At 56.6% G+C, this 26,420-nt stretch overlaps 11 protein-coding genes and 1 non-coding gene across 12 annotated transcripts; 8 read left to right on the forward strand and 4 right to left on the reverse strand.

Annotated features, from left to right (window-relative positions):
• Positions 1-214: 214 nt before the first annotated feature.
• On the forward strand, positions 215-4,519 carry L226DRAFT_616152 (uncharacterized protein; the record flags this gene model as incomplete). The annotated part of the gene is made up of 4 exons (XM_067686870.1): positions 215-2,440; positions 2,492-2,664; positions 2,722-3,099; positions 3,157-4,519. 4 exons carry the CDS (start codon positions 215-217, stop codon positions 4,517-4,519), a joined length of 4,140 nt encoding a protein of 1,379 aa, XP_067531004.1.
• A 480-nt stretch (positions 4,520-4,999) lies between these two features.
• L226DRAFT_547755 (MFS general substrate transporter) lies at positions 5,000-6,903 on the forward strand (the record flags this gene model as incomplete). The annotated part of the gene is made up of 8 exons (XM_067682524.1): positions 5,000-5,209; positions 5,277-5,342; positions 5,407-5,567; positions 5,633-5,691; positions 5,752-5,827; positions 5,878-5,997; positions 6,181-6,563; positions 6,632-6,903. The coding sequence occupies 8 exons, from the start codon at positions 5,000-5,002 to the stop codon at positions 6,901-6,903; spliced, it is 1,347 nt and encodes a 448-aa protein (XP_067531005.1).
• A 441-nt stretch (positions 6,904-7,344) lies between these two features.
• On the forward strand, positions 7,345-8,949 carry L226DRAFT_574757 (uncharacterized protein; the record flags this gene model as incomplete). The annotated part of the gene is made up of 4 exons (XM_067685095.1): positions 7,345-7,374; positions 7,430-7,753; positions 7,813-8,151; positions 8,746-8,949. 4 exons carry the CDS (start codon positions 7,345-7,347, stop codon positions 8,947-8,949), a joined length of 897 nt encoding a protein of 298 aa, XP_067531006.1.
• Positions 8,950-9,092: 143 nt separating this feature from the next.
• Positions 9,093-9,876, forward strand: L226DRAFT_574758 (uncharacterized protein; the record flags this gene model as incomplete). The annotated part of the gene is made up of 5 exons (XM_067685096.1): positions 9,093-9,276; positions 9,337-9,499; positions 9,562-9,571; positions 9,672-9,761; positions 9,835-9,876. The coding sequence occupies 5 exons, from the start codon at positions 9,093-9,095 to the stop codon at positions 9,874-9,876; spliced, it is 489 nt and encodes a 162-aa protein (XP_067531007.1).
• A 70-nt stretch (positions 9,877-9,946) lies between these two features.
• On the reverse strand, positions 9,947-12,805 carry L226DRAFT_538903 (pseudouridine synthase). The gene is made up of 13 exons (XM_067681587.1): positions 12,690-12,805; positions 12,389-12,625; positions 12,078-12,163; positions 11,842-11,947; positions 11,703-11,784; positions 11,509-11,650; positions 11,378-11,456; positions 11,259-11,322; positions 11,187-11,207; positions 11,052-11,131; positions 10,722-10,994; positions 10,116-10,659; positions 9,947-10,056 (listed from the first exon to the last, which is right to left on the reverse strand). The coding sequence occupies exons 2-12, from the start codon at positions 12,575-12,577 to the stop codon at positions 10,123-10,125; spliced, it is 1,659 nt and encodes a 552-aa protein (XP_067531008.1). The 5' UTR covers positions 12,578-12,625; positions 12,690-12,805; the 3' UTR covers positions 9,947-10,056; positions 10,116-10,122.
• Positions 12,806-12,857: 52 nt separating this feature from the next.
• Positions 12,858-12,929, reverse strand: L226DRAFT_t238. Its single transcript has one exon. It is a non-coding gene; the product is annotated as a tRNA-Ala (tRNA).
• Positions 12,930-13,044: 115 nt separating this feature from the next.
• Positions 13,045-15,145, forward strand: L226DRAFT_514496 (uncharacterized protein). The gene is made up of 3 exons (XM_067678414.1): positions 13,045-13,082; positions 13,149-13,362; positions 13,430-15,145. The coding sequence occupies exon 3, from the start codon at positions 13,506-13,508 to the stop codon at positions 14,895-14,897; it is 1,392 nt and encodes a 463-aa protein (XP_067531009.1). The 5' UTR covers positions 13,045-13,082; positions 13,149-13,362; positions 13,430-13,505; the 3' UTR covers positions 14,898-15,145.
• Positions 15,146-15,324: 179 nt separating this feature from the next.
• L226DRAFT_514497 (lysophospholipase) lies at positions 15,325-16,997 on the forward strand. Its single transcript, XM_067678415.1, has 8 exons — positions 15,325-15,409; positions 15,469-15,948; positions 16,001-16,201; positions 16,255-16,353; positions 16,432-16,482; positions 16,541-16,570; positions 16,628-16,702; positions 16,776-16,997. Exons 2-8 carry the CDS (start codon positions 15,511-15,513, stop codon positions 16,893-16,895), a joined length of 1,014 nt encoding a protein of 337 aa, XP_067531010.1. The 5' UTR covers positions 15,325-15,409; positions 15,469-15,510; the 3' UTR covers positions 16,896-16,997.
• Positions 16,998-17,160: 163 nt separating this feature from the next.
• Positions 17,161-18,340, reverse strand: L226DRAFT_525934 (uncharacterized protein; the record flags this gene model as incomplete). The annotated part of the gene is made up of 7 exons (XM_067679010.1): positions 17,161-17,310; positions 17,375-17,440; positions 17,498-17,638; positions 17,714-17,770; positions 17,831-17,887; positions 17,937-18,199; positions 18,268-18,340. 7 exons carry the CDS (start codon positions 18,338-18,340, stop codon positions 17,161-17,163), a joined length of 807 nt encoding a protein of 268 aa, XP_067531011.1.
• A 95-nt stretch (positions 18,341-18,435) lies between these two features.
• L226DRAFT_440499 (uncharacterized protein) lies at positions 18,436-18,947 on the forward strand (the record flags this gene model as incomplete). Its single annotated transcript, XM_067674814.1, has 2 exons — positions 18,436-18,555; positions 18,615-18,947. Coding segments are annotated over 2 exons (453 nt in total), but the record flags the coding sequence as incomplete, so codon positions are not given.
• A 2,460-nt stretch (positions 18,948-21,407) lies between these two features.
• L226DRAFT_228479 (uncharacterized protein) lies at positions 21,408-21,925 on the forward strand. Its single transcript, XM_067673062.1, has 2 exons — positions 21,408-21,532; positions 21,620-21,925. The coding sequence occupies exons 1-2, from the start codon at positions 21,444-21,446 to the stop codon at positions 21,840-21,842; spliced, it is 312 nt and encodes a 103-aa protein (XP_067531013.1). The 5' UTR covers positions 21,408-21,443; the 3' UTR covers positions 21,843-21,925.
• A 1,358-nt stretch (positions 21,926-23,283) lies between these two features.
• On the reverse strand, positions 23,284-26,122 carry L226DRAFT_574764 (uncharacterized protein; the record flags this gene model as incomplete). The annotated part of the gene is made up of 4 exons (XM_067685097.1): positions 23,284-23,877; positions 23,949-24,863; positions 25,519-25,974; positions 26,051-26,122. 4 exons carry the CDS (start codon positions 26,120-26,122, stop codon positions 23,284-23,286), a joined length of 2,037 nt encoding a protein of 678 aa, XP_067531014.1.
• Positions 26,123-26,420: the final 298 nt, after the last annotated feature.

Consider the following 26,420-nt stretch of genomic DNA (forward strand, 5'->3'; position numbering starts at 1 on the left):
TCGCAGAATTGTCAATGTAGAGTTAAAGCCGAGGACCCAGCGGGTCCTCCTCGGAGTCGGGGAGATGGTGGTTGGTGAAGAAGGTCACGGTGAAAGTACGGGCCGGCGCTGTAGCTGAGGTTCGTTTCTTGGCTTCATACCACCATCATCTGCGCCCCCTTCCTTCCTCCGTCCCCGCTCACTCCTGCGAAACCCCCTCTGCATCCGCCAAACTATGCCCGAATCACGACTTCAAGCGGTTTTGGCGTGCCTCTTGCCTCTGATACCCTTGTTGCTCCCCGACTTTGACGAGCAAGACGAGGTGGAACGATGGCCCTGGGACCCGGTTCCTTACACCAAGCCCAGAGTTCCACAGTACATCTCAGCAAGCTTCTCGCTGGAGACTATCGCCATCGCCAAGACACCTGCCGCTCGCGAACTCGACTCGAGCCTCACGCCGGAAGTTCTCGCCGACGCGCTCACCGAGTCCTGGGATGATACGGCTCCAGTTCTACAAGCTCTAGGAAACATTGTCGAGAGCTTCATTGCTTATCTGTCCTGCGTGCGCGTACGTATCTCCTCGCCTTCTCCATGGATACTGGCCGGTATGGCCGGTATACTCGCTACCGCTGGCGTGCTTCTCGCTCTCGCCGTGAAGTGGTGGTCCTCGCGTCCGAAATTGAACCCCCTTCAAGACGCACCTGGCGAGCAGGTACCGCCGACTCTGGCGATCTTGGACGATGCATCTGCACTTCAGCCGGTCCACTGTGTCTTGGGAGCCACACCTGATGAGCAATCACGGCGTTCTAATCTCTTGGTCGACGGATTGGCGACATCTGTTCCTCAAGTCCACTCGTCATCTCGATCTCCAGTTGTCTCTCTTGTCGAGCGACCTCCGCCACTAGCCAAGCTGGAAGCTTCTCAAGATACCCATGACGAGCAAGTAGTTCGGGCGGGTTTGGTCAACGCGCCTGCCTCTCCGCCTGTCGACGATGTCATGGGAGTTGCATCTGGTGAGCAATCGAAGGCTTTGGTTCTCTTGGGTGAAGAACCTGCAACATCGCTTCCTCAAGTCCCCCCGCCATCTCAAGCTGCGGTCGTCTCACAGGATGAAGGACTCTCGCCGTCTTCAACAGTTTCGATTGATGTCCCTGCACCTCTGCAGTTTCAAGCCCCATCTTCTGCCCAACCCACTTCTCTCCCAGAGGCCTCGTCCGCTGACGCTAATCTCCTGCCGGATGTGCCGTCCCTCACAACCGACGTTTCACCTGTCGCTCAGTCTCCGGTCTTATCTCAAGCTCAGCTAGCTTCGCCTCTAGAGAACTGTTCAACGTCTCAAACTACTTGCCATGTCGAACCACCTAACCTAGCCGATGGAGATAATAATGTACTTCCCCCTCGTTCCTCGTGGTCCCTGGAGAAGGCATGTGAGAAGGCTCCGTTTGAGGCCCCTGCTCCTACTTCCCCCGATCACGATGACTATACTGCGCCTTCTTCCCCGCGTTCGTCGCCGCAGCCGCACCCAACACCAACACCGCAACCGCCGAACGCCCTTCAACCTTCATCCTTCTTGCTTCAGCCACTCATTCAACTCCCGCCAGAGTACTATCGAGCAGCTCCCCCTCTGGTCACAGACGAAGTCATCAACGGCGTGCCCACCGACGTATCCGAGAGGACCGAGGAGCCGGACTCGGACCATGGATTCCCAGGCACGCCGCATGCCTGCTGGTACTCTGCCATCCGTGGTCGCCTGGCCATCGTCGACGATCGTGGCCTCACGTACGGCGCTCAGGAGGCACATCCTGAGGGTGTGATGTCGAGTCCTGAGACGGAGACGCCTGCAAGGTTCCCATTGATGATGCCCCAGCCTCTCCTCGCTGCTGTGGCGCCGCCGCCGCTCTTGAGTGGTCGCGATTCTCAAGGGCTAGGTCTTGATATGGCAAGCGACGGAGAAGGCCCGGAGAACAGCGATCACTCGGACGAGGAAATGGTATTAGGCATGGCGACCAAGTCCCCGGTTTCTGACGACAACGAGGATGACCGTGGCTCGGATTCTTCTGTTCGACATATCCTACGCTCGGATTCCCCTAGTAGTATCCACACCATTGTGCCAGAGATGGATGAGATCCCACTTCCCGACGCTGCTTCGGCACCTGAGTCGGTGCAGACTCTTGTCGACGTACCTGCAAGCGCGGAGCCCCACGATACGGAGGAGGCTGCAGAGGTTGAAGACTATCTGAGTTCATCTTCGGAGTGGGAGTTCGTCGAGGCTGCTTCTCCTCAGCCTGTACGCCTGACTGCACCTGACCTTCCTGATACTCAGGGGAAATCCGTTCCCGAAGCCAGGCCGTCGTCCGTACCTTCCGTCAGCAGCAGCAAAGGCTCTTCAAAGGGAAAACCCGCTGTTACGCCTCTTATACGCAAGATGTCCCGCTCCTCGTCTCGTTCTCGACGCCCTAGCGTGAGTCGTTATCGTTCTCACTGTGTCGGCTCAGCTAAAGCGTTCGAATAGGTTGTGATCGCATCCACAGGTCTTGCCAGCAGTAGGCCGTTCGCATTGACACCCAAAGGAATCGACTACGCTGCAGAGCAGCTCGAGGCCAAGATCGCCGCTGGCGACCGAGGACGGCGTGGCTGTCGGAAGAGCATCTCTACCGAGGCGATATCCAAACATACTGATCGCAGGTATGTTATTGCCCGCGTTCCCTTCCTTATATCCGCCGCTGACGCTGATGGAACCAGCGTGCCCCCAAGGGACTACTTGCCAGTCCGGGTGGAGCGGCGGAACCGCCTTGAGTCCGTTCCTGCTAGGGTCGACCGAGACATCTTGGATGGAGCGCGGCACCCACCGCTGGCTAATGACACGCAAGTCCGGCGTGGCATGTGCGAGATTGGCCGCAGTCGGACCAAGACTGCCTCCAAAGCGACGAGCAGTATCAAATTGGAGGCGAACCCAGTCTCTGCTTCGCGCGGACGCAGTGCCTTCGTCGCTCCTACTCCCCGGACCTCGCGCGCGACGTCGGAGCCGCCGGTACAGCGGTTTGAGAGCCATCTTGAGCGAAACGATGCTGCCTCGGGCCCGGATCGTGATCAACGTCCGCCTAACCTGGCTCGCACTAGGTAAGTCGTGGCTGGGTCTATACCAGGGCACACATCTGATTTTGAATGGACCTCTAGCTATTCTGACATTGTCGCACGAGGCCGGTCTCAGGAGCCGCGTTCGCGTACGCAGTCCGAACGGTCTGTCGCTAGCGTGTCCGTGGCGTCCTCTACACACGACGACAGCACTGCGACATCGTCACCCGTGATGGCTGGCCGCAAGACGGAGGAAGCATCAGCTCGGGAACATGCAACGTTCGACCGCAAGGGCAAGGGACGTGCTGTCGACGTCCCCGCTGCAGTCCACTCGGGCTCGGAACCAGCGAAACCAGCGGACGAGTTCCGATCTTCAAGTAGCGCGCCCTCTGTCCCTGTACGCACCGGGCTTATTCGGAAACTCTCCGTCGAACTTAGTGCTCGCCTCCTGTCGAAATTGCCCCACGGCTCACGCAAGCTTCCCGTTGCGACGACGGTGCAGCTTCGCGACATCGCCAACAGCGCCAGGTGCAAGTCGCTGCTAGTCCAGAGTGGCATGCTTTCGGCAGAAGCGGATGATGTGCCTGTTCGCAATCCGGATGCTGCTCCTTCTGCGTCTGGTTCTTTGCCCGACTCGGGGTCTAAGCTTGGTTCGAGGGCTAGCTCTGAGTCTTTCACTGGGTCTGTCCTAGGTTCTTCTGGCACTGGCGCGGCTCCCTTGCGACTCCCTGCGGTGGACTCCTGTGGCGATTCGACCTTGAGCACGCATGGCCTTCCGACGCAGGCTCCCATAACGCAAGAAGAAGAGCCTCAGGTTCGTCAAGAGGACGCTACAGCTCACGATCTGTCGGAATCTACGGCTCAACAGCAAGATAGGATGTTCAAGAGCATCCCGCTTCTACCCTCTCGCCGCGACCGTCTCCCCTCCGTGCTCGCGCAACCCGCGCTCTCGTTCTCGTCCTTGGGCGGCAGTGGCGGCCCGTTGGACGAGACGAAGAAACTCATCGCGATCAGTCAGGACGACAGCCCTTCGTCGCCCTCTCTCGCTGCGGGTCCGATCGTCAGCCTAGGCAGCTGGTCAAGTCTCCATCAGACGTGCGACCCTGGCCTAGTCGACGCGTCCACCACCCTTGCCCCTTTCTCCCCCTCGCCGTCTCAAGCCGGCTTCTCGTCGGACGAAGGCGAGAATCCCGTCGTCGTGCGGCCGGATCTCCCCCAGTCGAGCTCCTGGATGTTCGATCTGCATCTGCATGACAAGGCGGACGCGGGGATGCAGAACCGCGGACACCAGGCTCTTCCGCGCGGGCTCACGGCACGCAGGCGGACGTCCACGAACAGCATGCGTGTACAGATGGATGTTGGGGAGGCGGCGGGCGAGCCGGTTCCTGGGGTTACAAGGCGGACCTCGGCGCGGTTCACGGGTGGTCGGTTCGATGGGATGAAGAGGAACGAACTCATTCACTAGAGCCCAGTACATAATTCTTTATTCTTATCGTTTATGTGAATTGTCGTCATGTACTCTCCTTTTCTACAGCTTCGCTATAAGATTATATGTTCGACCGTCTGGGTAAGTCGCCCCTGTCAACCGGAGAACGTATCTTTCGGTACTGGGCTTTAGGGCGCTAAAGTGAAGCGCGCGCTCCTGCCAGGGCCTAGGCGTGTGCCACCACTAAATTTCGCTCTCGGGCACTTGAAGTTGCGAACTGCGAGTCATCTACCTTTCTGCATTGATCTGCAGCTTCGCCTTTGCGCGGAGTGGTCGTTATAGGAGGCATCAGGTGAGGGCAAATTCTCATGTCTGAGTCCTTACCCGAGACAATTTTCTGACTCATACCGAATGTTCTGACGCCCTCGCGCGTATTTAGGTTCAAGGCGAAAGATACGCGTCCGTTTCCCGGACCACCACCACCGTCGTCCTCTTTGGACGAGACTCTGTCTGTTCAAAATGAGCTTTGTCGTCTCAGAAGAGACACGTCCTCTGCTTGCGGACGTCCGGGAGGGCCGTGAGGACGTCGATAACCATGGTGCAACCAATTCGAAGCAGACGGAGAAACGGAAGCCCACTCCACTCCCGAAGGTGCAGATTGGTATATTGATGCTGCTGCACCTCGCGGAGCCCATTACGTCGAACTGCATCTTCCCGTTCATCAACCAGGTTTGTCGTGCTGGGCAGTGGCATTGCGCGTGCATGACGAGATGAGCTGACAGTTAAGTTCGTGTAGTTGGTGAGCGAACTGGACATCACCGGCGGCGATGAAAAGAAAGTCGGATACTACGCTGGAATGATTGTGAGTCATTCGAACACTCTCCATGCTTGATACGGTGAGACTTGAGTTAACATCTGCCTCGTAGGAATCCATCTTCTTCGCAACCGAGGCACTGTTCGTGTTCCAATGGTCACGGCTCTCGGACCACATTGGACGCAAGCCTGTCCTTCTCGTGGGTGTAGGTGGACTGGCCATTTCCATGGTCTGTTTCGGCCTCTCGAAGACGTTCTTGTCTCTTGTAGTCAGGTAAGTTTCGTTCGGGCTTCTAGTGTACCATATGTTGCGTGCTAATTGTCACGTACTCGTCCTAGCCGGAGCCTAGTAGGAATGCTGAACGGAAATACAGGCGTTATGAAGAGCATGATGGGAGGTAGGCGATACCCATGTGTCTCAGGCTTGCGCTGCCATACTCACCATCTCCGACATTAAGAGCTTACGGACTCCACAAACATCGCTCAAGGTTTCGCTTCCATACCAGTAGCATGGGCGACCGGAGCGACAATAGGGTTCGTCTACATGTGCTGTCCCGAGCATTGTATTGACATAGGACGTGCAGGCCTCTCATCGGCGGACAACTCGCGAAGCCTCATGACCGGTGGCCCAACCTCTTCTCGCATCCGTTCTGGATCAAATACCCCTACTTCCTTCCGTGCGGCACGGCTGCAGCATTCTCTGCGTTATGCTTCATCATCACGGCGCTGTTCCTGAAAGAGGTGGGGACATTGTCGTATCCCTGGGCTTTCCTTGCAATGCTGACATATGTCTAGACTGTCCCGAAGCGGCGTCGCGCAGATCCAACAACGTGCTCCGAGGAGGGTTCATCACATACCGGAGACGACGGGCCCCCACCCCTGCGCAGCATCCTCACCCGGCCAGTCGTGACTTCCATCATCAATTACGGCGTGCTCGCGCTCATTGAGATTGGCTTCATCGCGCTTATGCCGCTCTTCTTTTCCACCCCCATCGAGCTCGGCGGCCTCGGGCTTTCCCCACCAACGATTGGGCTCATCTTGGGAAGTCTTGGCTTGCTGGATGGCATCTTCCAGGCTCTGTTTTTCGCGAAAGCAGTTGACGTCCTTGGCCCGAAGCGCACCTTCCAGTTGGGACTGTCAACGTTCGTCCCTCTATACGCCCTTTTCCCGGTAATGAGCCTATACGCCAAGGCTCACGGGGTGGACAACGTGATCTGGGGACTAGTATTCGTCCAGATGGCCCTTATTGTTGTCATGGACCTCTCATTCGGTCAGTCCTCATACTTGTCGACTTGTGTAAGTATCGGATCAGGGATGCTGACCTTCAAATCCACGCAGGGGCAATCTTCATATTCATCACGTCCTCGGTTCCGAGCAACCGTTCCCTGGGCGCGGTGAATGGAGTGGCGCAGTTCGTGGCGTCCGTGATGCGTGCGTTCGGTCCTGCAGCGTCAACGTCGCTTTTCGCTACTTCGCTGGAGCGTAACTGGTTGGGCGGGTACGCAGTCTACGTGTTCCTTATTGTGGCTGCGTTCACCCTGTTCTTTGCATCGACTGTACTGCCACTGGAGTTGTGGCCTCGGCACGAGCCACAAGAAGAGAGCAGTTAATGACGAGTTGACGTTTATATCACGACCACCGGCAGCTCACGAGAGTATAGGAGTAGTACAGCCCAACGTATAGACGGGATTACACATATAGCCTTCAGATGACTATGACATAGACGCGACTAACGAACGATTTGAACGAGGACGATCCCATGTGCGTGTGCATTCACTTGAACATGGCTTCGTATACGAGGAATTGGACTATTCATTGAGTTGCTTGCCCAGAAGCATTGCATGCTGAAGTGGTTCCATACAAGAAATGGTACGCCTCGGCAAGCTCCCAATATCAGAGAGCTCCTCCCACTGGAGTACCCCGAGGCTGGAGAGGGACTCACCAACTTAGGAGCGTGGGAATGGGATGTTGGGAAGTTCGAACTTGTTTGCAGCCACCACCATCTCTTTGTACTTACCATCTCGCCTCTCGCCTCTCAGCCTCTCTCAGCTATGTCTTCCAGGCGTATCAAGGGATCTAACGTGCTTTGTTTGTTATTTTGTTTACTATAGTCTCTGATGTTGCCTGAACGATCAGGAAGCCAGCCGGTACCTCCCGTACCGCCGCCCCTCCTCCTCTAGTGCCACACTTTCCACTCAACCTGGCCCGACTGCAACGGCTGGACAAACATGGCGCGATGTATGTCTGCAAACTATTCGCAACAAGTACGCCGGCTTCCAACCTCGCAACGATTTCGACATCTTCACGTTGGGGACCAGCAAATATCGGGGGCCTCGCGCCGAACTGGGCACATGGTTAGATTCGAAATTGGCCCAACATATCCAGGACACAGGGAGCTTGGAGTTTGTGATGGAGAAGGCGCGGACTCTACTCGCGATGTCAACCGACAATGTGACTGGGGTATGTCCTTCATTCTGTCAACATGTTGGCGTTCAAGCTAAAGCCTGTCGCTCTTCCAGATAAAACCCACACGTGGCGCACGCAACGTGTTCCTTCGTCCTATCCCAAACAGCGCATACTCCATCCGGCTGTTTCCTGGCTTTTTCGCCGCTCGCGAGTATTGCATTGACTTCGTCCACACTGAAACGGGAGTAGCCGTAAACTCTCCCTTCGAGTTCGAGCTTTGGGCTGTGTCGAATCCATCCGCACCATGGCTGGGATCAGGCTCAATGCGTCTGTACTCTCTCGAAGACACGTTCAAGCATTTGATGGAGGGAGATGAGACCCTCCCTGGAGACGAGAAGTTTGTTGTGAGGGACGGTCAGACATGCCTGCTGAAGCGCCCCGGTCAGAGGGATGTACGCTTCACTGTTCCTATTCGATACGATCCCACTGCTACTGCAGGGACTGAGCCGGTTGATGAGCTGCAGTTTCCTTTGCCATTATGCTCTAAGCATGGAATGGGATCTTGTCATGTTGAAAGCGGCTCCTTGGGCGATTTGTCGTGTCTTATTCATATGATTCATGATGCTGTATTTGTAGATTGTCATCTTGATGGAGTTGCTTGTTCTCTTTGATAGTACTCCACACGATACTAAGTATCGACTCTGACACCTCGTTGCGAGTTAACAGAGTGATAGTGTGGGATAACTACTACAGTAACGGGCCGCTTCTACTCGCCCAGCCACGGTATCTCCTAAACGTCCTTCACTCCGTACCTCCACTGCAACCGAATCAACTGCAACAATGTGTCAGCAGAAGACTGTATGCATTGAAATAACAGGACCGAGTCTATGTCTATCTATCTTGGGCGTGTGCTTCGTAGCAGGATTGTCGGTGTACCGCCGCACTGGCGGGTTGGGAAAATCTGAGGAGAGCGGGAGGACTCTAGAGGTAAGATGCGCGTGTTTCTCATAGCATGATATGTTAGTTATAGCTGACAATTCTTTCAGATCGTCTACGTACCGTCACAAGATGACGACGATGCAGCTCCTGCCCAACCCCGCCTGGAATTGTCAAGGAACCCATGTACATCCTCCCTGAGCTCTATCGCAAACTGGGAAATGTGGAAAATCTCGCAGACGATCCTCTTATGGTGGATCTTGTTGACCGTCTTATCTTCTGGCGACTACATGCAAGACCTTTCTTCCCGGTAAGTGTTTACTATCAGTGGAAGGACATCTCTTTCCAAGGTCATATATCACAGTACTCACCACGACTCTGACCCCTTCAAAACCTGCCATGGAATCCTCTCAACATACAGGACTGCATCATAACGGCAGTCAAGCGCGTCCTGAAGATGCACCCAGATCGAGACGTCGTTATACTGCCCTACTTCGACCTCGGCAATCCGGAAGACGACCAGTGCCCGAACGCGACTCCTGAATTCAGTGCGACGAAAGATCCCGATGAGTCCCTGCTCGGGCCCGTACGTTCCGTTCGTTATGCAGTGCTGCATTACCCTGCAGACGAGTCACTGAGAGGTGAGCATTGAACGTCAGTCTTTTGGGGACGCGGTCGAGCCCTGCAATAATTCGTTCCAGGCCAACTGCGCGAGACGCCCGATGGCGCACTCAAGGCTTTGAGAACACGCCAAGACATCTCCTGCTGCATAGTCATGGAGGCGGAGGAGATTCGTGAATGCGGTGTTCGAAGTTTCCGTCCAGATGCCACCGCCGCGGCGTCAGCGCTGATGGCCCATACTGCGTAAGTGCATTGCGTACAGACCACCGTGACTCCCAGGTCCCTCACCGGTACCTTTCATGCAGGCTTGCGGAAGTGAGTGAGAACGTGTGTGTCCGACGGGCAGGATTGGATGTTCGGATGCCTCAGGAAGCGGGATGGCCGCAGAGTGTATATGGACATCGACCACATGCAGGCCCTCGAGGATGTTCCGCCGTGGATTTCTTTCGCTGACTATTCGTTCCGCATTCACCTCGGCGTGGTGGTCGGTTTGCTAGCTGGTTGGGTGAGTGCCGTATACCACATCAGATGGAAGGTCGCTTACAACTGAATGCCCACACACTCGGGTTGGCTTCTAGATCGACGCGGTACCACCGTTCGTTGGGCGGACCATAATGTGAGGGGTACTGTCACTGTGTGTTGTTGATCTTCAGACCGCGATCTAGCCTGCTCAATGTACTCATACAATACGATCTCGCTGACAGAGTATCCGACAAATATTACCGCTCCCACTCCCATTCCAGCATTTGTGTCTCCAACGTCCCGTACTCCACATTAGGCGGGAGATCGCTTGTATGTAACTGAATGTTCGCACGCTTTAGATCGACGGGGTAGCACCGTTCAATAGTATCTGACAAACCTCACCGCTACCGCTCCCACTCCCACCCCTCCGCCGCCCACTCCGGCATCTGTGTCTCGAACGTCCCCAGGCTCGTCGTGTACTTGAGCGCGTGCAGGAAGATATACAGCGACTCCGGCTTCGGGTCCGGGTGCAGCGGCACGAAGCACTCCGGGCAGTACAGCATCCCGTCCGCGTCCGCGACCGGGTCTACAGTCGCAGACGACTCTACGACTGGCGGCGGGGTGGGGTCTGGGGTCGGTACCTCGGAGGCAGGGACAGAGGCAGAGGCAGAGGTCTCCACAGACATGCGCGCGGCGAGCTGTGCGACGTCCTCGACCGTGATCTGGTTCGCTGGCGGCGCGTCCGCGTCTTCCGCTACGGGTTCCACTTCTGCAGTGGGCGTGCCAGCCGTGTCGCTCTGCGGTGTCATGGAAGCCAGCGCGGGGCCGCCGCGTTTCCTCCTGTTCTGGGGAGGCAGAGGGATCGTCACGCCGTGCGGGGCGAGCGCCGCCTTGGCCCGGAACACAACGTCGCGCCAGCGGCCCCAATCCTCCGCCTCGTCCTGACACGCGACGTTTAGCACGAGTACCTCAGAGATCATGTCGTGGTTCTATGTAGGCGCACCTTCATGTTCCGCAGTCGCGTGATGATGCCCACGGCCTCCGCCGAGAGCGGGACAGGGGAGCCCATGCCGATGTCGTGGCCCGTCTCTCGAGGGAGGAGCTTTGGTCGTGCTGCCTCGTCGTCCTTATCGTTCTCCGTTGCAGAGGTTGTACGATTGATAGACTCGGGGTTCGTGGACGCGTCGAACTGGAAGCCCGAGTGCGCGGGCGCCTGTGGTGCGGCGCGTTCGTCGCTCGGAACGAGGTCGATGCCACCTTTGCCCAGATTCTCGCCCTGTGAAGGATGAGCGAGGTGAGTGGTGTGAGCGGTCTGATACCAAGACGTACGCACCCATATGCGAGGATCAGAGTAGATGGGGTCGTTTGCAATGGGGTACCCGAGGTATTGCAGGTGGACGCGGATCTGGTGCGCTGCAGAGACGTCATGTCAGTCGTCATAAGCATATATCCAAATGTCGCGGCGTACATCGGCCTGTCTGGGGGCGACCTATAGTAGAATGTTGAGTATTGAAGCGAACCACATCCGTCTGGAACTCACATTGGAGGACGCTCGTATCAGTGTTCGCATCGTATCGTATACGCTTGAAGATGGTCTTCGCCGGCTACGCACCCGGTATCAGAGATCCTTGCTTGAAGAACGCCTGCAATGCAACACACCTTGCCCTCGGGATGGACGATGTTCAAGCCCATCTGCCTGTCGACTGTTAAGAGGGGCTCTTCGCAAACAATCTCCTCCCTGTGTACTATCCTTGAGCTCGTGCAGTATGAGAGGGCAGATGTTAACATACTCGGGGAACTTGCCCTTGCACCGGGCGACATACTCCTTCTTTACCTCCCCATTCACGAACTCCCGCGACAGTGTAGTCGCAAGCGCAGGGTTCAGCGGGAGGATCATGAGTCCGGACGTGAGCCTGTCCAGCCTGTTCACCGCTTCACGGCAAGGTCAGCGCAGCGATACGCAAGTACAAGTATAGCAACGTACTGTACACCTTCTCGAATCCGAAGTCGTTTTTTAGGATCTCGACGAGACTATTACGGAAGTAGCGGCCGGCGGCATGCACAGGCTGGAGGTGACAATCAGATCTCCGACGTCGTGCGCGAAGCAGAGCGCGGGCACGTACGATAGAACCGGGCTTGTCAATGACGATGAACTGCCGCTCCTTGTCATGTAGGACAATCCGGACAGGGGTCGAGGTAACTGGTGGCTCATGACGGTGAGATACGTTCCTGGGGTTGAGATGTTAGGTGAGTCTAAAATTGCGTCGACGATCTTTCGCTGCTTGCGGTGCTCCACGAACGGGGGTAACGTGTTGAAGCATCCAGCGAGTTGAGCAGATACTCTGAAGAAAACACGTACTCGAGCCTGTCACCATTCTGGATGATGGTGTCTGGTTTCGCGACTTTGCCATTGATCGTGGTCACGCCGGATTCGAGTGCATACCTCTGCGAATCACCCATAAGTCAACGTGAACACGTACCACAATGATGCAGACCGTCTCCCAATGCGACATGGACGATCGGTGCGAGTGCAGAGCTCAGGTCGACTCTATGGGGGTAGAATCGATGTGTATATTCGCAGAAAACGGTTGACAAGGGTTGTACTGCGCACAGATCGCACATGCAACACTGTGAGAGGGCCCGCAAGCTGTTGAAAGGCGTGGCACGTACATAAAACTCCATTGACCGGTCCCGGAACTCGGTGGATACCACCTCGAGGACCTCGCGTCCTAGCCAGCGTCCCTTGGCCATCGTGGTATACGGATACCAGTACGGCGGAATCTTCTTCAATCCGGGTGTAGCACGACTATCCTTCACGGGGACCTGTTCGCCTGGGACTTGAGATGACTGAGAAGCCATAGTCGAGGAAGATCGCAGAGAAGTCGACATGATGAAGTTGGTCAATACCTGACGAAAGATATCGGCATCGGAAACTGGAAGAGGAGATCGGCGCACAGCGCGGCCTCTGCACCTAGTCGACAACGCAGTACCCAACTCGGAAGCCAGAATGGAACTCAGACGTAACAGAGAGCGTGGGCAGACGGACAGGAGGTGGTGGTCAGGTGTAGAGACGAAAAACAAACAAATTGGGGGCTCAATCCATAAGGAAGAGAGAGAAAATTTTGGGAGTACATCTGGATGGACATTCAGGGGATTGAACCCTGGACCTCACGCATGCGAAGCGTGCGCGCTACCACTGTGCCAAATGCCCATGGAAAGGACTTGTTTTTAACATAATATTGATGTTGTTCTGGGCGTTGGCCGCCCAGGCACTGGTCGGACTGTGTCCTCTTTTCCAACCGTTGCTCTTCGATCATGCGTACTGACACGGCTGGTATCCAAGATTTGGATTTTCAAGTAATATGTGCGTGGCTTGGTACTACTGCTACAGCGCCGTGCTGACGACGACTGACTGCCTGATTACCCGCAGCAAGTCTGAGCTGTTGCTTGTCTTGGGGTTTGGCGATGAGCAGTTGCAGTGTACGCGAACAATCAGCTCAAGTGTTAAAGTGTACAATTCGTATCCTTCGGGTTCATTGGGCCACGTAGGCGCGAACTTGCTCGCAAACTGCGACTGCGGTCTGCGGCTGTGCACGAGATGACCTCCCATCGAGCGAAGTCTGTCAAATATCCGATGCTAGTCGGTGAGTCTGTCGTGGGTACTTAGTATGTAAATGGTCTGAAAACGTGCTTATCGGTCGCATGACGGAGCCGGGTACAGGTCGGCGTGCACCGCCCGTCCTATATAATATGTCGTATTGCAAGCTCTGTCTCCCTTGCCTCTGCAATGAAACCGCTACAGACATCTGACGACGACAATTTCTCCCTGCCGGATGGTGCCTTCCTTGCGCCTGCCCACCTGGAGGACACTATCGTTCTTGAATCTGCTATCGACAACATTCACGTAGTGAATCCTAAACATCTTTCTTCCGCCTGGAGACAGCTATCTGCTGTCTCCGTCGAGGCTGCGCTCGCTGGTCGACCAGACGTCTTCGATTTCGCGAACGATCACTGCCTACTCTTCGCCGCCATCCGCTCTCCCGTCAAGGTTAAAGTTCCAGACTCGCTCAAGATCAAGAAGCTAGGGCTCCCTCTCCATGATAAGATTGCCAGTCACGACTCCCCCATCGTCCTCGACAACCCCGTCATCTTCACCCGAGAGTTCCCAGAGGCACGCAAGCGCAAGCCACGCAGGCGCAAGCGCGAAACGAAGGACGCAGATCCCCCGGCACCCACTAACACAACGTCCCCAGAGAAGCCGCCCCAGGACTCTGAGGAAACGCCGTCTCAGGAGAAGGACCCAAAATCTCCCACTGTCATGAAATGGAAGACGATCGGAGTCGTGTACGTGACCATGTCGTCCATCCCCCGACAGGTGCATATTGGCGTCTCTGTCCTGCGCCGCTACCGCAGTCGTGGCCACGGCATGCAGGCCTGTGCGCTCGCAGTCCAGTGGGCCTTCGAGACCATCGACGCCCACCGCGTGCAGGCACGTATCATGTCCTCGGCCTCTCGCACTCGCGAGAGTACACAGCGTCTCTTCACTGCGCTCGGCTTCGCACACGAAGGGATCCAACGCCGCGCAGTCACCGATGCAAAAGGTGCCTGGGAAGACATCACGTACATGGGTATCGTCGACATGGACTGGATCGTCCGCAACCGGCGGCGAGCTGCACCACGGAACCTTTGGGACGAGCTGTTCCAGCGCAACCAGCGCGAGCGGGACGAGCTCCTGCGTTGGGAGGCGAACGAGGGCGTCCCAGGCCCGCGCATGCGCAGGACGAGCAGCATGGAGACCGTGCGCGGGGAGCCATACGCGTTCGAGTCGGACATCTCGTCCTGCGCCGACACTGACATCGACACTGACATCAACACCCGTTCATCGTCCCCTGCGCCTTCGACGTCCTCGGCATCCCGAACTCATCCTGCGTGGCAGAACCACTGCGATCTTGACCCCAACTCGGAGTGTGGAGACTTCCCGCCCATGTCTGAGGAGAGCGAGACAGACGACCTTTCTTCGGATACCGAATGGGTGATGGGTGACCTCGATTCCAGTTGCTCGGTCGTGTCCGGAGAGCTGATCTCACGTCCACTCTCAGCGGCGAGCTCGTCGTCATTTGAGAGCGTCGGAACGGCCGCGACGTCCTTGTCTGGTGTGCAGAGTCTAGCAGACGGATAGGCTCATATGGAAGTCTAAAAGGCGTTCATTGCGTTGCCGGTCGCTGTACTGAGTCGTGGTCGCATTCTTGTACTTCTAGTCAGACGTCGCTCCCGGTACGACCTGCTTCGGATATACGCTCGAGCTTACATATCTTAGGTGCTACTTCGATGTGTAAGATTGACTAGGGCTGCTCATCATATTCTGCATAATCTCCTATAGGTCACTATTGTACTCGAGTACATCTCAGGCAGATCAATATACTGAACATACAATATCATCCACTTTGCCTTGTGCACGGATGTACAAAGCTATCGACTGTGCGGCCAATGTAACCGAACCAACGTCATGTGTAGCGGAGATGAACAACAGGAGCGTCGGAGTATGATCGGAGTTGGTCCGGTTCAGCGCCTTGGAATCCAGGTCGCTCGAACTTGTCCTCGAGCAACGGTACTCACTTATGAGCGATGTGCTTTGCCATCGCAACTGAAAGGGAAGATATCCAAAGAGACCACTTGACAAGCTCTGGAACGGTACGTTATTTGTGGGCCGGGTCCGGCGTGGCACTCACTGATGCTGATTCACGAATTAGAATCAGTAATCGAGTCGAGTACATCCGACTTCGCCAAAGATCATGACAGGATCCTCTCCTTCCCCTGAGCCACCTGTGCAGCCACAATCCCAGGACAGCCCTGATCGTGCTCACCAGGCTTTCACCGAGACATGGCAACCTGGAGTCGATGGACTCAACTTTTACACTCGAACATACGCCGCTCGTACGACGACGCCACGGGCTGTGATTCTCTTCGTGCACGGATATGCGGAGTACATCGCAGAGTACGATTGGCTCCATTCCCGGTATGCCGCTAGCGGGATCACGGTCTTCGCCTTCGACCAACGTGGCTTCGGGTACACAGCACTCGAAGCCCGAGGGCACGAAGGGAAGCGGAGCAAGAACAGCCGATACGCAGTGACGAGCTGGAAGGAGCAGCTCATTGATATTGAGTGGTGGCTCCAGTACGTGACCAAGACACATCCCGGCCTTCCGGTGTTTCTGATGGGACCATCCATGGTGCGCAGCTCATCTCATCTCATTCTTGTTGCGCTGAAGACGTGATCCATAGGGAGGCGCGCTCTCGTTGGCATTCGTAACACGCAAGTCTGAACCGCCGACACAAGAAAGCGTATCACTCGTGTCCGGTGTGGTCGCGACCAGCCCATTCCTCCGGCAGACGCAGCCCATTCCTCGGATCCTGAGCTATGTTCTGAAGCTCATGAGTGTCCTTTTCCCGAGGATAGTCTTTCCTCTTCCAGCAGACACCGATGTAAGTGCGTCGTCCCTCCCGATTCATGCTTTGACCTATCTATATGACTTTAGGATTACACTCACGATGACGCCGTGAATGAGCACATTGCAAATGATCCATTCTGTATGCAGAAGGGGACATTCAAGCACGTTCACGACATGCTCACTGGGGTACGTCTGCTGTCCCGACTCTTTTCGCATTCATTGCCAATGTTGACGGCCATTAACATCGGACGATCCTGCCTTTAGGGTGAGGACTTGATACGAACGAGTTATCAGCAATGGCCCGAACATATTCCTGTAAGTAGTCGCCAATCCATTCAACCCTGGCGCGTTTAGCGAACTATTTTGCCGGTAGGTTCTGATTGTGCACGGCACTGGGGATAAGGTCCGTGTCGGTTTGAAATTTGTCTTCAAATGATACCGCATTAACCACAGACAGCAGATCGCATCATGCGAGGGTGCGCAAGAGTTTTACGAGAAATTACCCGCGATCGACAAGACGTTCTTTCCCATCCCGGTGAGTGTCCCGGTTCTGCAGGGCCTTCCGACCTACATTTCAACGAGTACCGAGCACTGAACTGGGGTTTCAGGATGCGTATCATGAGTTGGCACGAGAAGTTGGTGGCGTCAAAGAGACTCTTGTCGAGCAGTGTATTACCTGGATTCTGGGTCGCGTGAAGGTGACCGTACCAGATGAGCCGTCAACTTGAAGCACAGAGAACTGTCTTGGTATGATGGAAGGCAGCGGTCGCCTATAATGTCGTCGTGAAACCTCGTTGATTCAAGTTGCGTATTCGTGAAAATGGCAGGTGATACGTGGTACCGACTTCATGTGGTGTACAAAACGAACGTGAGGGTGAGTGAGTCCGGTCCCTAGTCTGGGTATAATCCATGCTGAAGTTTGTTTACAATGCTCTCCTAGGTCAGCTTAACGTCGGTCGACTAAGGAATTCCTCCAGCCGATCACCTGTGTGACTACGACTGCCGACCCTTCTTCACGCCCACCAACCCTGCGAGCCTTGAACCCAGTCCAGTTGAAGTCGTACGCTGGCGATCGGTATGCTTCTTCGACTTGTTCTTGCGCCGCTGTACTATGTTCCATGCAGACGTGTCTCCGTCGGCTGTCTGCTGCCATCGTGAAGCCCGGGTCAGACATAGACACAGGGTTACATCCCGATGACTTCCTCACCGTGTCGCCGTTGCCAGTTCTCCGAGAAGTCGAGTTCGTAGAGGTCTGAGGCCCCGGAGCGTTCGTCTAACGACCAGCCGAGGTGAGTATATCCTCTCGGAGTGGTTGTTGGCCGGTACTCACTGAGTCTTTTTTGCTTCCCGTAGGTGACGATCCAGTGAGCGTGGGCTCAGAAACGAGAGGAGTGTCGGGGACCCCAGCAAGCGCAGTACTACTTGCAACGTGGCGAGTCGCGCTGGCGGCTGGGTCCGAGCTGCTGTTTGTCTGTGCGATGAACCCAGCCCGGTAAGTTCTGGCTCAAGTTTATGTAGACGCGGATCTCGCGGTGAGGTTTCTTACCTGTGCAGTGGCTTCCGATTTGGTTGCCGCTTCCTCCGCGGCAGCCTTTTTGGCGTCCTGCAGGTACTTTGGAGTCAATGAACGCTCGTTGCAGGGCGGCGCAACGCAGTGACTCACTCTCTGCGCTTGAAGTTTCGCAAGATGTCGCTTCCATGCCTCAGGATTCTTGAATATCTGATATTAAGTGAGTAATCGTAACGATTTGAGGCTATCGGGTACTTACCTTGTATTCCTCCTTGCACTGCTGGAAATATTCTGTGTCCTCGAGGCATGCATCAATCCACTCGTCTATCTTGAAATCGATGATAGTTTGCAGTTCTATCCGCGCCTCTTCCTCTACCCTGAAACCTTTGTCGTCCTCGCGCTCGCCTTGTGCATTCTTCCATCTCCATCTGTCAACAACGCAACCGTCGGAGGTGAATGGTTTCGCTACAAGCCATATGTAGCCGCGCTGCCACTCTGGTCGGCGCCAGGCGCCCACACAGCCTAATAACCACCAACACGCCACACGGGGTCATTGGCACTGCGGAACTGGTTCTCTGCCGGTGCCTCACCCCTTGCCTCCTCTTCTTCTCTCCCCAGTTGGCTCAGCGTCTTTGAAACTCTACCAACCTTTCCCGTAGGCATCCCTCTGGTCTCGGTGCTCGTCTTCGTGCCACGTCAGAAAATACTCCACGCCACTTCTCGCGATGCCTCGGGGTCTAGTGCCTCCACCTCATCGTTATGCCGTTATTCGTACTGATCCAGAAGCTATGGTCGTCGACTTGGGACTGGACGACCCCGATACACTAAAGGAGGCTCAAGGTATGTTGCGGAAGAAATACCTAGTGTACCTCGAATGGGTGAGCATCCAACATCATCGTGCGGCTGGTTGCGCCTTCACTGATTTTTCTCATCCTAGCCAGATGAGCTTCCAATGCCGGGCATGAGATGGTGTAGGTACAGCGTCTCTCCCATTGGGACCACCCTTCGCCCGCCGGACGAAATGCAGGGGATCACTCCAGATATGGTTGTCCCGATCGCGCCAAACCAAGGACACGATCCAGAGCGCCGCCCTGTACATCCTACCCCTTCCTTCCCCTTCTCGAACTGCTACCACTGGATCTTCAACAAGATATCTGTACGTATACGCGTACATCCAGAAGGTGTCGAACACGGTCACGTCCCCAGGCTGCTTGCGGCAGAGCACCTAGCCCTGAAAGACGCTTTCTCCCTCGACTGCAGACGCATCAACGCCTTCCGTTATGAGAAGTATGGGCCGCCGTCGGGAAGTGGAGGTGCCTCGGAACAAGAAGGCGCCGCCGTCGACGCTTCCTCCGCGTGTGAAGACGATGCAGAAGGGACGGGGCGCCCCGTGGAAACGTCGCCACACGATGGTGATCGCACCCACGTACTGTCCGACACCTACTACCGCCTCGTCACTCAGCGCGGTTTGCGGCAGTCCGGGCCTCCTAGTTACTGCGACGAGGATAGCTCGTCCGAGGACATATCAGGCTCCCGCGATTCGCGGAAGCGATCACCTGTGACTGCGGTGACGTCCAGGGACGAGGGGGTCGACTTGTTCGGTTGGAACTCTGACCCGAACACTGCCAAGATTCCTCTTGTCGACGCATGGCTCGATCTCGAGAATCATCTCACAGAAGACAGTATCACCGACCCTCTTGAGCTGAAGAAGGAGATCGAGCAGATCGACGCGTAAGTCCCTGCACTCTATTCAATTTGTCCTGTCTCACAACGCTCATAGATTGATCACACGAGGACTTGTGAGGTTTGCATCAACCCAGAAGTCTCCCGAGCAGATCAAGGACGAGTGTCTGGTCAGCGACGCTGAGCTGCCTGTGGAGCCGGATGAACTTGCGGACGACGACCACTGGGTGGAGGTGATCAACGGTCTGTGGGACGATCTTCAGTTCAACTATGTCGCTTCGTCCTCCTGCGCTCCCCCATTCCTGGAGCTACATATCCCTGAGTCGGACTGTTTCGACGATGAAACATCGATACCTCGACACACTACCGGTCATGACCCGTATCCTCGTCCCGGCGATATGCGGTTTCTTTCTTTCGATGCTGGCGCATGTACATCAATGGGCACGAACACGCCTCCCCCCGTGAGTACCGACAGCAACCCGGCTCCATCACGAGCATCTGCTTCCAGCGGTCCCAGAACACCCTTGATCGAATCTGCTTTGCCTCCTTTAGCACCATTCCGCATGTCGTCTTTGAAGAACGGTCCTGGAATCCCAAGGGCGGCGGTTCAAGTTGCGGCGCCGCCACCGTCCTCAAGCCGCGCTCCGACAATGTACTCCCAGATACGTACGAAAGTCGTGGCATTCTGGCATACCGGACGTCGTAAAGTTCGGGTCTGAGAGGTGCATTGAGGTGTACTCGTACAGTATGCATCTCTGCACTCGCAGGCATAAGTCATTCGTGCTGGCAGGGGTCCATTACGACATCTGATACCGTGTCTAGTAGCCTACTGAGGCTGCGTCACATCATAACACAACCTCACTAGCACTTCGTGGACTGGCACGACTACTGTCTATGTACTCTACTTAGACCTGGAACTCCGAACGGCGACTCGGGCGGCAAGTCTTGTCCGTGCACGCAGGGCACCGAAGATGAAGTCTTTACACCCCTCCTGCGGCTGCTGTCATCTGTAAGAATCATACGTACAGTCGCGCACAGCGTCTGTGTTGCGCACTAATGGGCTCCGTGGAGAGTCACACGCCGCCACCTAATACCCCTAAACGAACCTTGCCTCCTTACTTCTATCATGATGGAATCAACTGCACCAATGTTCAAGAAGACTTACTGTATCGAACTCACAAGACCGAGTCTAGTATGTCTCGCTATCCTGGGCACCTGCCTCGTGGCAGGATTGTGGGTGTACCGCCGCCGCACTGCCCGGTTGCACAAATCTTCAGGGGAGAGCGGGAGGCATACGTTGGAGGTAAAGTTGCCCGTGCTGCTCAATCGCATGTCAGATAGCTTAAAGTTCTTTTAGATCGTCTACTTACCATCACACGATGACGATGACGATTACGCAGCTCGTAAGGCGGCCGCCTGGGCCACTCCGCCTGGAATTGTCAAGGAACCCATGTACATCCCCCCTGAGCCATATCGCGAACTGGGAAACGTGGAAAAACTCGCAGACGATCCTCTGATGGTGGATCTTGTTGATCGTCTCATGTTCTGGCGACTACATGCAAGGCCGTTCTTCCCGGTGAGTGTTGACTAGTTGACTGTCGGTCGAACTTAGACGTCTCCATCTGTCACGGTCCGATATCTCAGTTACTCACGACCGACTCTGACCCCCCTTCAGAACCTGCCATGGAATCCTCTCAAAATATCGGACTGCCTCGTAACGGCAGTCAAGCGCGTCCTGAAGATGCACCCAGATCGAGATGTCGCTATACTGCCTTACTTCGACCTTGGCGATCCGGAGGAACACGACGCGACCCCTGAGTTCAGTGCCACGAAGGCTCCCGACGAGTCGGAGCGCAAGCCCGTACGTTCCGTCCGTTATGCAGTGCTGCATTACCCTGCAGGCGATGAGTCACTGAGAGGTGAGCACCGAACTTGCCAAGTTGCAGTCTTCTGGCAGTGGGAGGTGACGCGGTCGAGCCCTGCACTGATAATCTGGAACTTCTTTCTAGGCCAACTGCTCGACATGCCCGAAGGCGCACTCTACACTCTGAGAACACGCCAAGACATCTCGTGCTGCATCGTCATGGAGGCAGAGGAAAGGCGTGAACTCGGCGTTCTAGGTTACCGTCAAGACGTCATCGCCGCGGCGTCGACGCTGATGTCCCACACTGCGTAAGTGCATCATTGCGTACAGCCCACCCACCGTGCGCGACTCCCAGCTCCCTCCGAGTCGGGCCTCACCAGCGCCCTTTCATGCAGGCTTGCGGAGGTGAGAACATGCGTGTCCGACGGGGAGTCGTGGATGTTCGGATGCCTCAGGAAGCGGCCGGACGGCCGCAGAGCGTACCTGGACATGGACTACGTGCAGCACGTCGAAGACGTTCCGTCATGGAGTTCTTCCGCTGACCATACGTTCCGCTCACGCCTCGGCGTAGTGGTCGGTATGCTGGCTGGTTGGGTGAGTGCCGTACACCCACATTAGACGAGGGGATCGCTTGCAACTGAATGTCCACGGCGCACGCGCTCGGGTTGGCTTTTAGATCGACGCGGTACCGCCGTTCATTGGGCAAACCATAGACTGAGGGCGAGGGGTACTGTGTGTTGTTGACCTTCAAACCGCGAACTGTTGAATGTACTACATGATCTCGCTAGCGACTCGGATGCGTGACTCGGACACACTGTCATCTAGGAGCGCATGAATCAGTGATACTAGGACACACGAACGGATGGAACCCTCACCGAAGTATACCATTGGGAATGCCAAGGCATGCGCATCTCGAACAAGCACCAGCCGAGTTACTGTAGTTCACTCACCTCCCAACGCTCCTAAAGGACCCGCCGCCGCACACCAACAACAATCAACAATCGACCGCGAAGAGAGGAAAGGGAGACTCCATTGCTACTTCGACGACGTAGAGACTAAGTGTGGGAGGGGGAGGATACACGCAAAATTACTGCATCGCTATAGCACCCGCATCGAACATCGATCGCATCGACATCGCACTAACGACTAACGGCCAGAGGAGTATAGTACCGGTATCAGGACGAGAAGGAGGAGGAACGAGACTTGAGGAGAGAGGACTAGGACTAGGACTTGGAGAGATGGGGACACGACAGATGGGGGATGGGATGAGAGAGAGCCGAGACGAGGAGGCGTGCGCAGGGAACCGAAGACCGGGGTCGTGCATAGGTGGTATGTATGTTATGGTAACGGTCGACCGAGCCGAGGCAACGAGCGGGGAGCGGGTGGCGGGCGCGGCGGTCCGCATACACACACACACTGTCTGAACCGTATATCGGGAGAACACACGAAGAAGAGGAAGTATAATGGAATACCAAGGCTCGGGGGGATCGGGGGTAAGTCACAACGGAAAGGGAAGCGCAAGTGGGGGGCGGGGGGTGGGGTAGTGACAGTTTGGCAAGTTTCAAGAGAAGAAGAAAAAGAAGAAAAAAGAAAAAGAAAAAGGAGAACGAAAGGAAGAAAGAGGTGCATATGGGGGTGTTAAGGCGAAAGCCAAGTTGATAAAGAGAGCGAGCAACCAATAGCCCAAGGTCCGCGCGCGCGGAGCACCGCGCACACTCGCTTGCCTAATTCGCACGCGACGACGACGCCCGCCCATGCTCTCGGACCCAGGTCAGGGACCGGCGAGCACGGAGGTTAAGCGGAGAGGTTTTGCAGATCAGAAGGGCCACTAGCGGGAGAGGCCGACGTTGACGTTGAGGTAGTACAATCGCAGAGCATTGTGTAGAGACGCGTCGTTCGGAGAGAGATCGAGAGGCGAGAGCACGATATACAGACGAGGGAGGGGGTATCCAAGCAGCCACCGGGTGTTACAGTCATGTACGCAGGGGGGTATGGTGTGTGCGTGTGTCGGTTATCGTATCTCACGTGTATATGCATGTGGATGGATATTCCACTCCACTCATGCGGACGCCTCGACCTCGCCCGACGGGATATCCGCAGCCTCACCCGCCTCCTCCTTGATCCCGTTCTCCACCGGGGTCTTCAGCAGCGGGTTCTCGCCCTCGGGGGGCTCGATCGCACTCGGGGGCTGCGAGCTCGCGCCGCCTCCGCCTCCGCCCCTGCGCCCGCCCGACCCGCCCTGCGGCCCGGAGCGCGGCGGGTTCGCGCAGCGGTCCTTGCCGTGCGCGATGCGCAGGTTCGCATAGTCGGGCTTGTTCTTCACGCCGTCGATCGCCTTGATCGCGTTCGCGATGTTCGTAAAGTTCACGAACGCGCAGTTCTTCTCCTTCAAAAAGTTCACGAGCTCGATCTCGCCGTACTCGCCAAAGTCGCGCTTCAGCTTCTCCTCCGTGAACGTGTCAAAGTCCTCGATGTTCCCCACGTACACGTTCCGCGTCGCGCCCGAGTGCACCGCCAGCGCGAGCGCAGGCGGCAGCGGGCCCGAGTTCTTGCCCCAGCCGATCTTCAGCCGCCGGTTGTTCAGCGTCAGACCCTGGTACGACGCCACCTGGAAGAATGTGAGCGCGGCTGCGGGATCGACGAACGTCACAAACTGTTCAGAAGGGCGGGGAAGGTGTCAGCACTCATGATCCGCGCAAGGTACGAAAACAGACATATACGTACAGCGATGTGCTTGTCCTGCATGTAACGCAGGCTCTGCAGAACACCGCCGCGGATGGCGTTGCAAAGATCCTCTGTCGTCGTCTCCGGGTGGATGTTACCGAGGTACACGGTACGGTTCAGACCCTGGCCACCAGCAAGGCTCGAGAGCGCGTCAGGCGAGAAGGGCATGTACGGAGAGAGAGGCGACGCGAAGGGGTTAGCGCCATTGCCAGAGATTGGCGAGAGTGCAGCCGACTGAGCAACCAGGGACTGAGCGGCTGCCGCCTGAGCAGCCTGCGCGGCCGCCTGCTGCGACTTGGGGATGTACGCACAGCGGTCCTTGCCGTAGTTGACTCGCTTGCCCGCCCATGCAGGCTCCGTCGGAAGCGTGTTGACGACCTTCGTCGCGGTCGAGATGCTCAGGAAGTGCACGAAGCCGATGTTCTTGTCGCGCACGATCTTGACCTGGTCGATCAAACCGAAGCGGCTGAGGTCATCGCGGAGCGCTTCCTCCGTCGTCACCTCGTCGAGGCCGCCGAGGTACACGTTGCGGCTCGCGTTGCTCTGCTGGATCGCAAGCGCGACCTGGCTGGGCACCGGCGAGGGCTTTCCCCAGCCGATCTTGAGCTCCTGCCCGTGAAGCGAGAGCTTCTTGATAAGCGCGTCCGCGTGGAAGGCCGCGGCGGTCGCACCATCCAGGAACGACAGGAAGACACACGACTTCTCGGGGAGGACGCGGATAGACTCGAGGGGACCAAAGTGGACAAGGTTGAGAAGCTCGTCAACGGAAGCGGTCGCGGGGAGGTTGCCGACGTAGACCGTGCGAGCGGTCTGGTTGTTCTGAGCAGACAGCGCGGCGGTGATCGCAGCGGGGGAGTAGGGTGAGGCGGCGGGCGAGGGAATTGTGAGCGACGGGAGGCGCTGCTGGCCGAGCGACTGCTGTGAAAAAGGTTAGCGTGATGGTCATGATGAATCACAGCTGCGAGGCGTTGAACTTGAGACACAGGGAAGTGGAGCCTGTCCAGCATAAGACACGAAACCAACTCGAACCATGACGATACTCCAGGATACTCGTGCCGTAGCCAGTCGCCAAAGGTGGGCCGCGCATATAGTCGTCAAAGGTGACCTGACTATGCCGCACGAACTCCTCAGCCTCATCCCAGCTCCGTCCATCGGACTCAGGCACACCGCCACAAGAAAACACCACTCGAGACGCTGATGTTGCAATGCAACGAGAAGCGGAAACGTGTATCAAAGACCGGATATCCCACCCAGCCAGATGTCTGATGCTTCTGCTGGAGACTGCAGAGCTGACTACGTTTTACGTAATCAGGTCTCGAGCGGAGCAGCACTTTCTGAGCGGGTCCCGGTCTCGCAGCAACAGAGTGCCGGCGAGAGATGGGTGAGGGAATGCAGCCAGAGAAGGGGAACAGAATACGAAGGGACGAAAGGGTGCGGGAACACAGAACGCGCGACGGCCCAATCAAGGCACCACAGCGAGGGCAGCGTGAAGCTTGCAGAACCAGCGCATGACAGCGCAAGAACGACGCAAAGCGACAACGAACGAAACAGAAGCGGGGGAGATGCTCACCTGCGCAAAGTTCGCGGCCATCTGGCCGTTGTACGCAAACCCTCCAAGCATGCCCATCGTGGGGAGGCCCATGCCCAGCATGTTGTAGCCATTGAAGGCGTTGTACGGGTTGGCCGAGTTGGGGGTGGCCGACGGGGGCTGCTGGTTCTGGGGGGTGTACGGGCCTGCGGTGTTGGGGCTCATCTGCTGGGGCATGCCGTTGGTCGCGACGGCGGTATTGACGCTGAGGGTGGGGGTCGAGTAGAGCGCGTTACCGTTGAAGCCGGACGAGGGGGGCGAGCCGTTGAACCCGTTCTGAGAGAGACCGGCCTGGGGGCCGTAGCCGTAGTTTGCGAACGCGTCGCCGCGGTTGAGACCGGATGCGCTGGCGTTCGCGCCGTTGCTAGGGCCAAAGGAGGTGGGGGACCAGCGGGCCTTTTTCGCGTCGGGGCCGCCGACTGTTTCCATGGACCTCTGCTAGCGGAGGGCACGGGTGGTGAATATGGGACTGCTGCGCGAGGAGAGAAGGAGAGGGCTGCGGGAGGATGCTGACCTTCATCATATCGATGTCGAAGTTGGTGTAGGGCTGGTACTGGGCTGCGAACGCGGTCTGGGAGTCTTCCATGGCGAGAGACAAGGGGCAGGAGTACGGTACGAGAAAGGAGAGAACGGAGGTTAGAGAGCGGGCGCGTTGTGCGAGGGAGCGGGGGCGGGGAGAGTGCGTCTGAAACGACTGGCAAACGAGTGTGGGGGCAGAAAAAGACACGCACAAAAAGGGAGCGAGTGCGGACGGTGAGCGAGGAGGTATTATTTAAAAAGCTCTTGCGAACGGAACTGAGCTGCCCACCCCGCGCGAAGAAGGAAGAGACAGCGAAACGGGTGTGCACAAACGAGGCAGAGAGCAGAAAAGCACAAGTGCAGTC

The sequence above is a fragment of the Lentinus tigrinus genome (assembly GCF_003813185.1).
Source record: "Lentinus tigrinus ALCF2SS1-7 unplaced genomic scaffold L226scaffold_37, whole genome shotgun sequence".
Taxonomy (NCBI): Eukaryota; Fungi; Basidiomycota; class Agaricomycetes; order Polyporales; family Polyporaceae; genus Lentinus; species Lentinus tigrinus.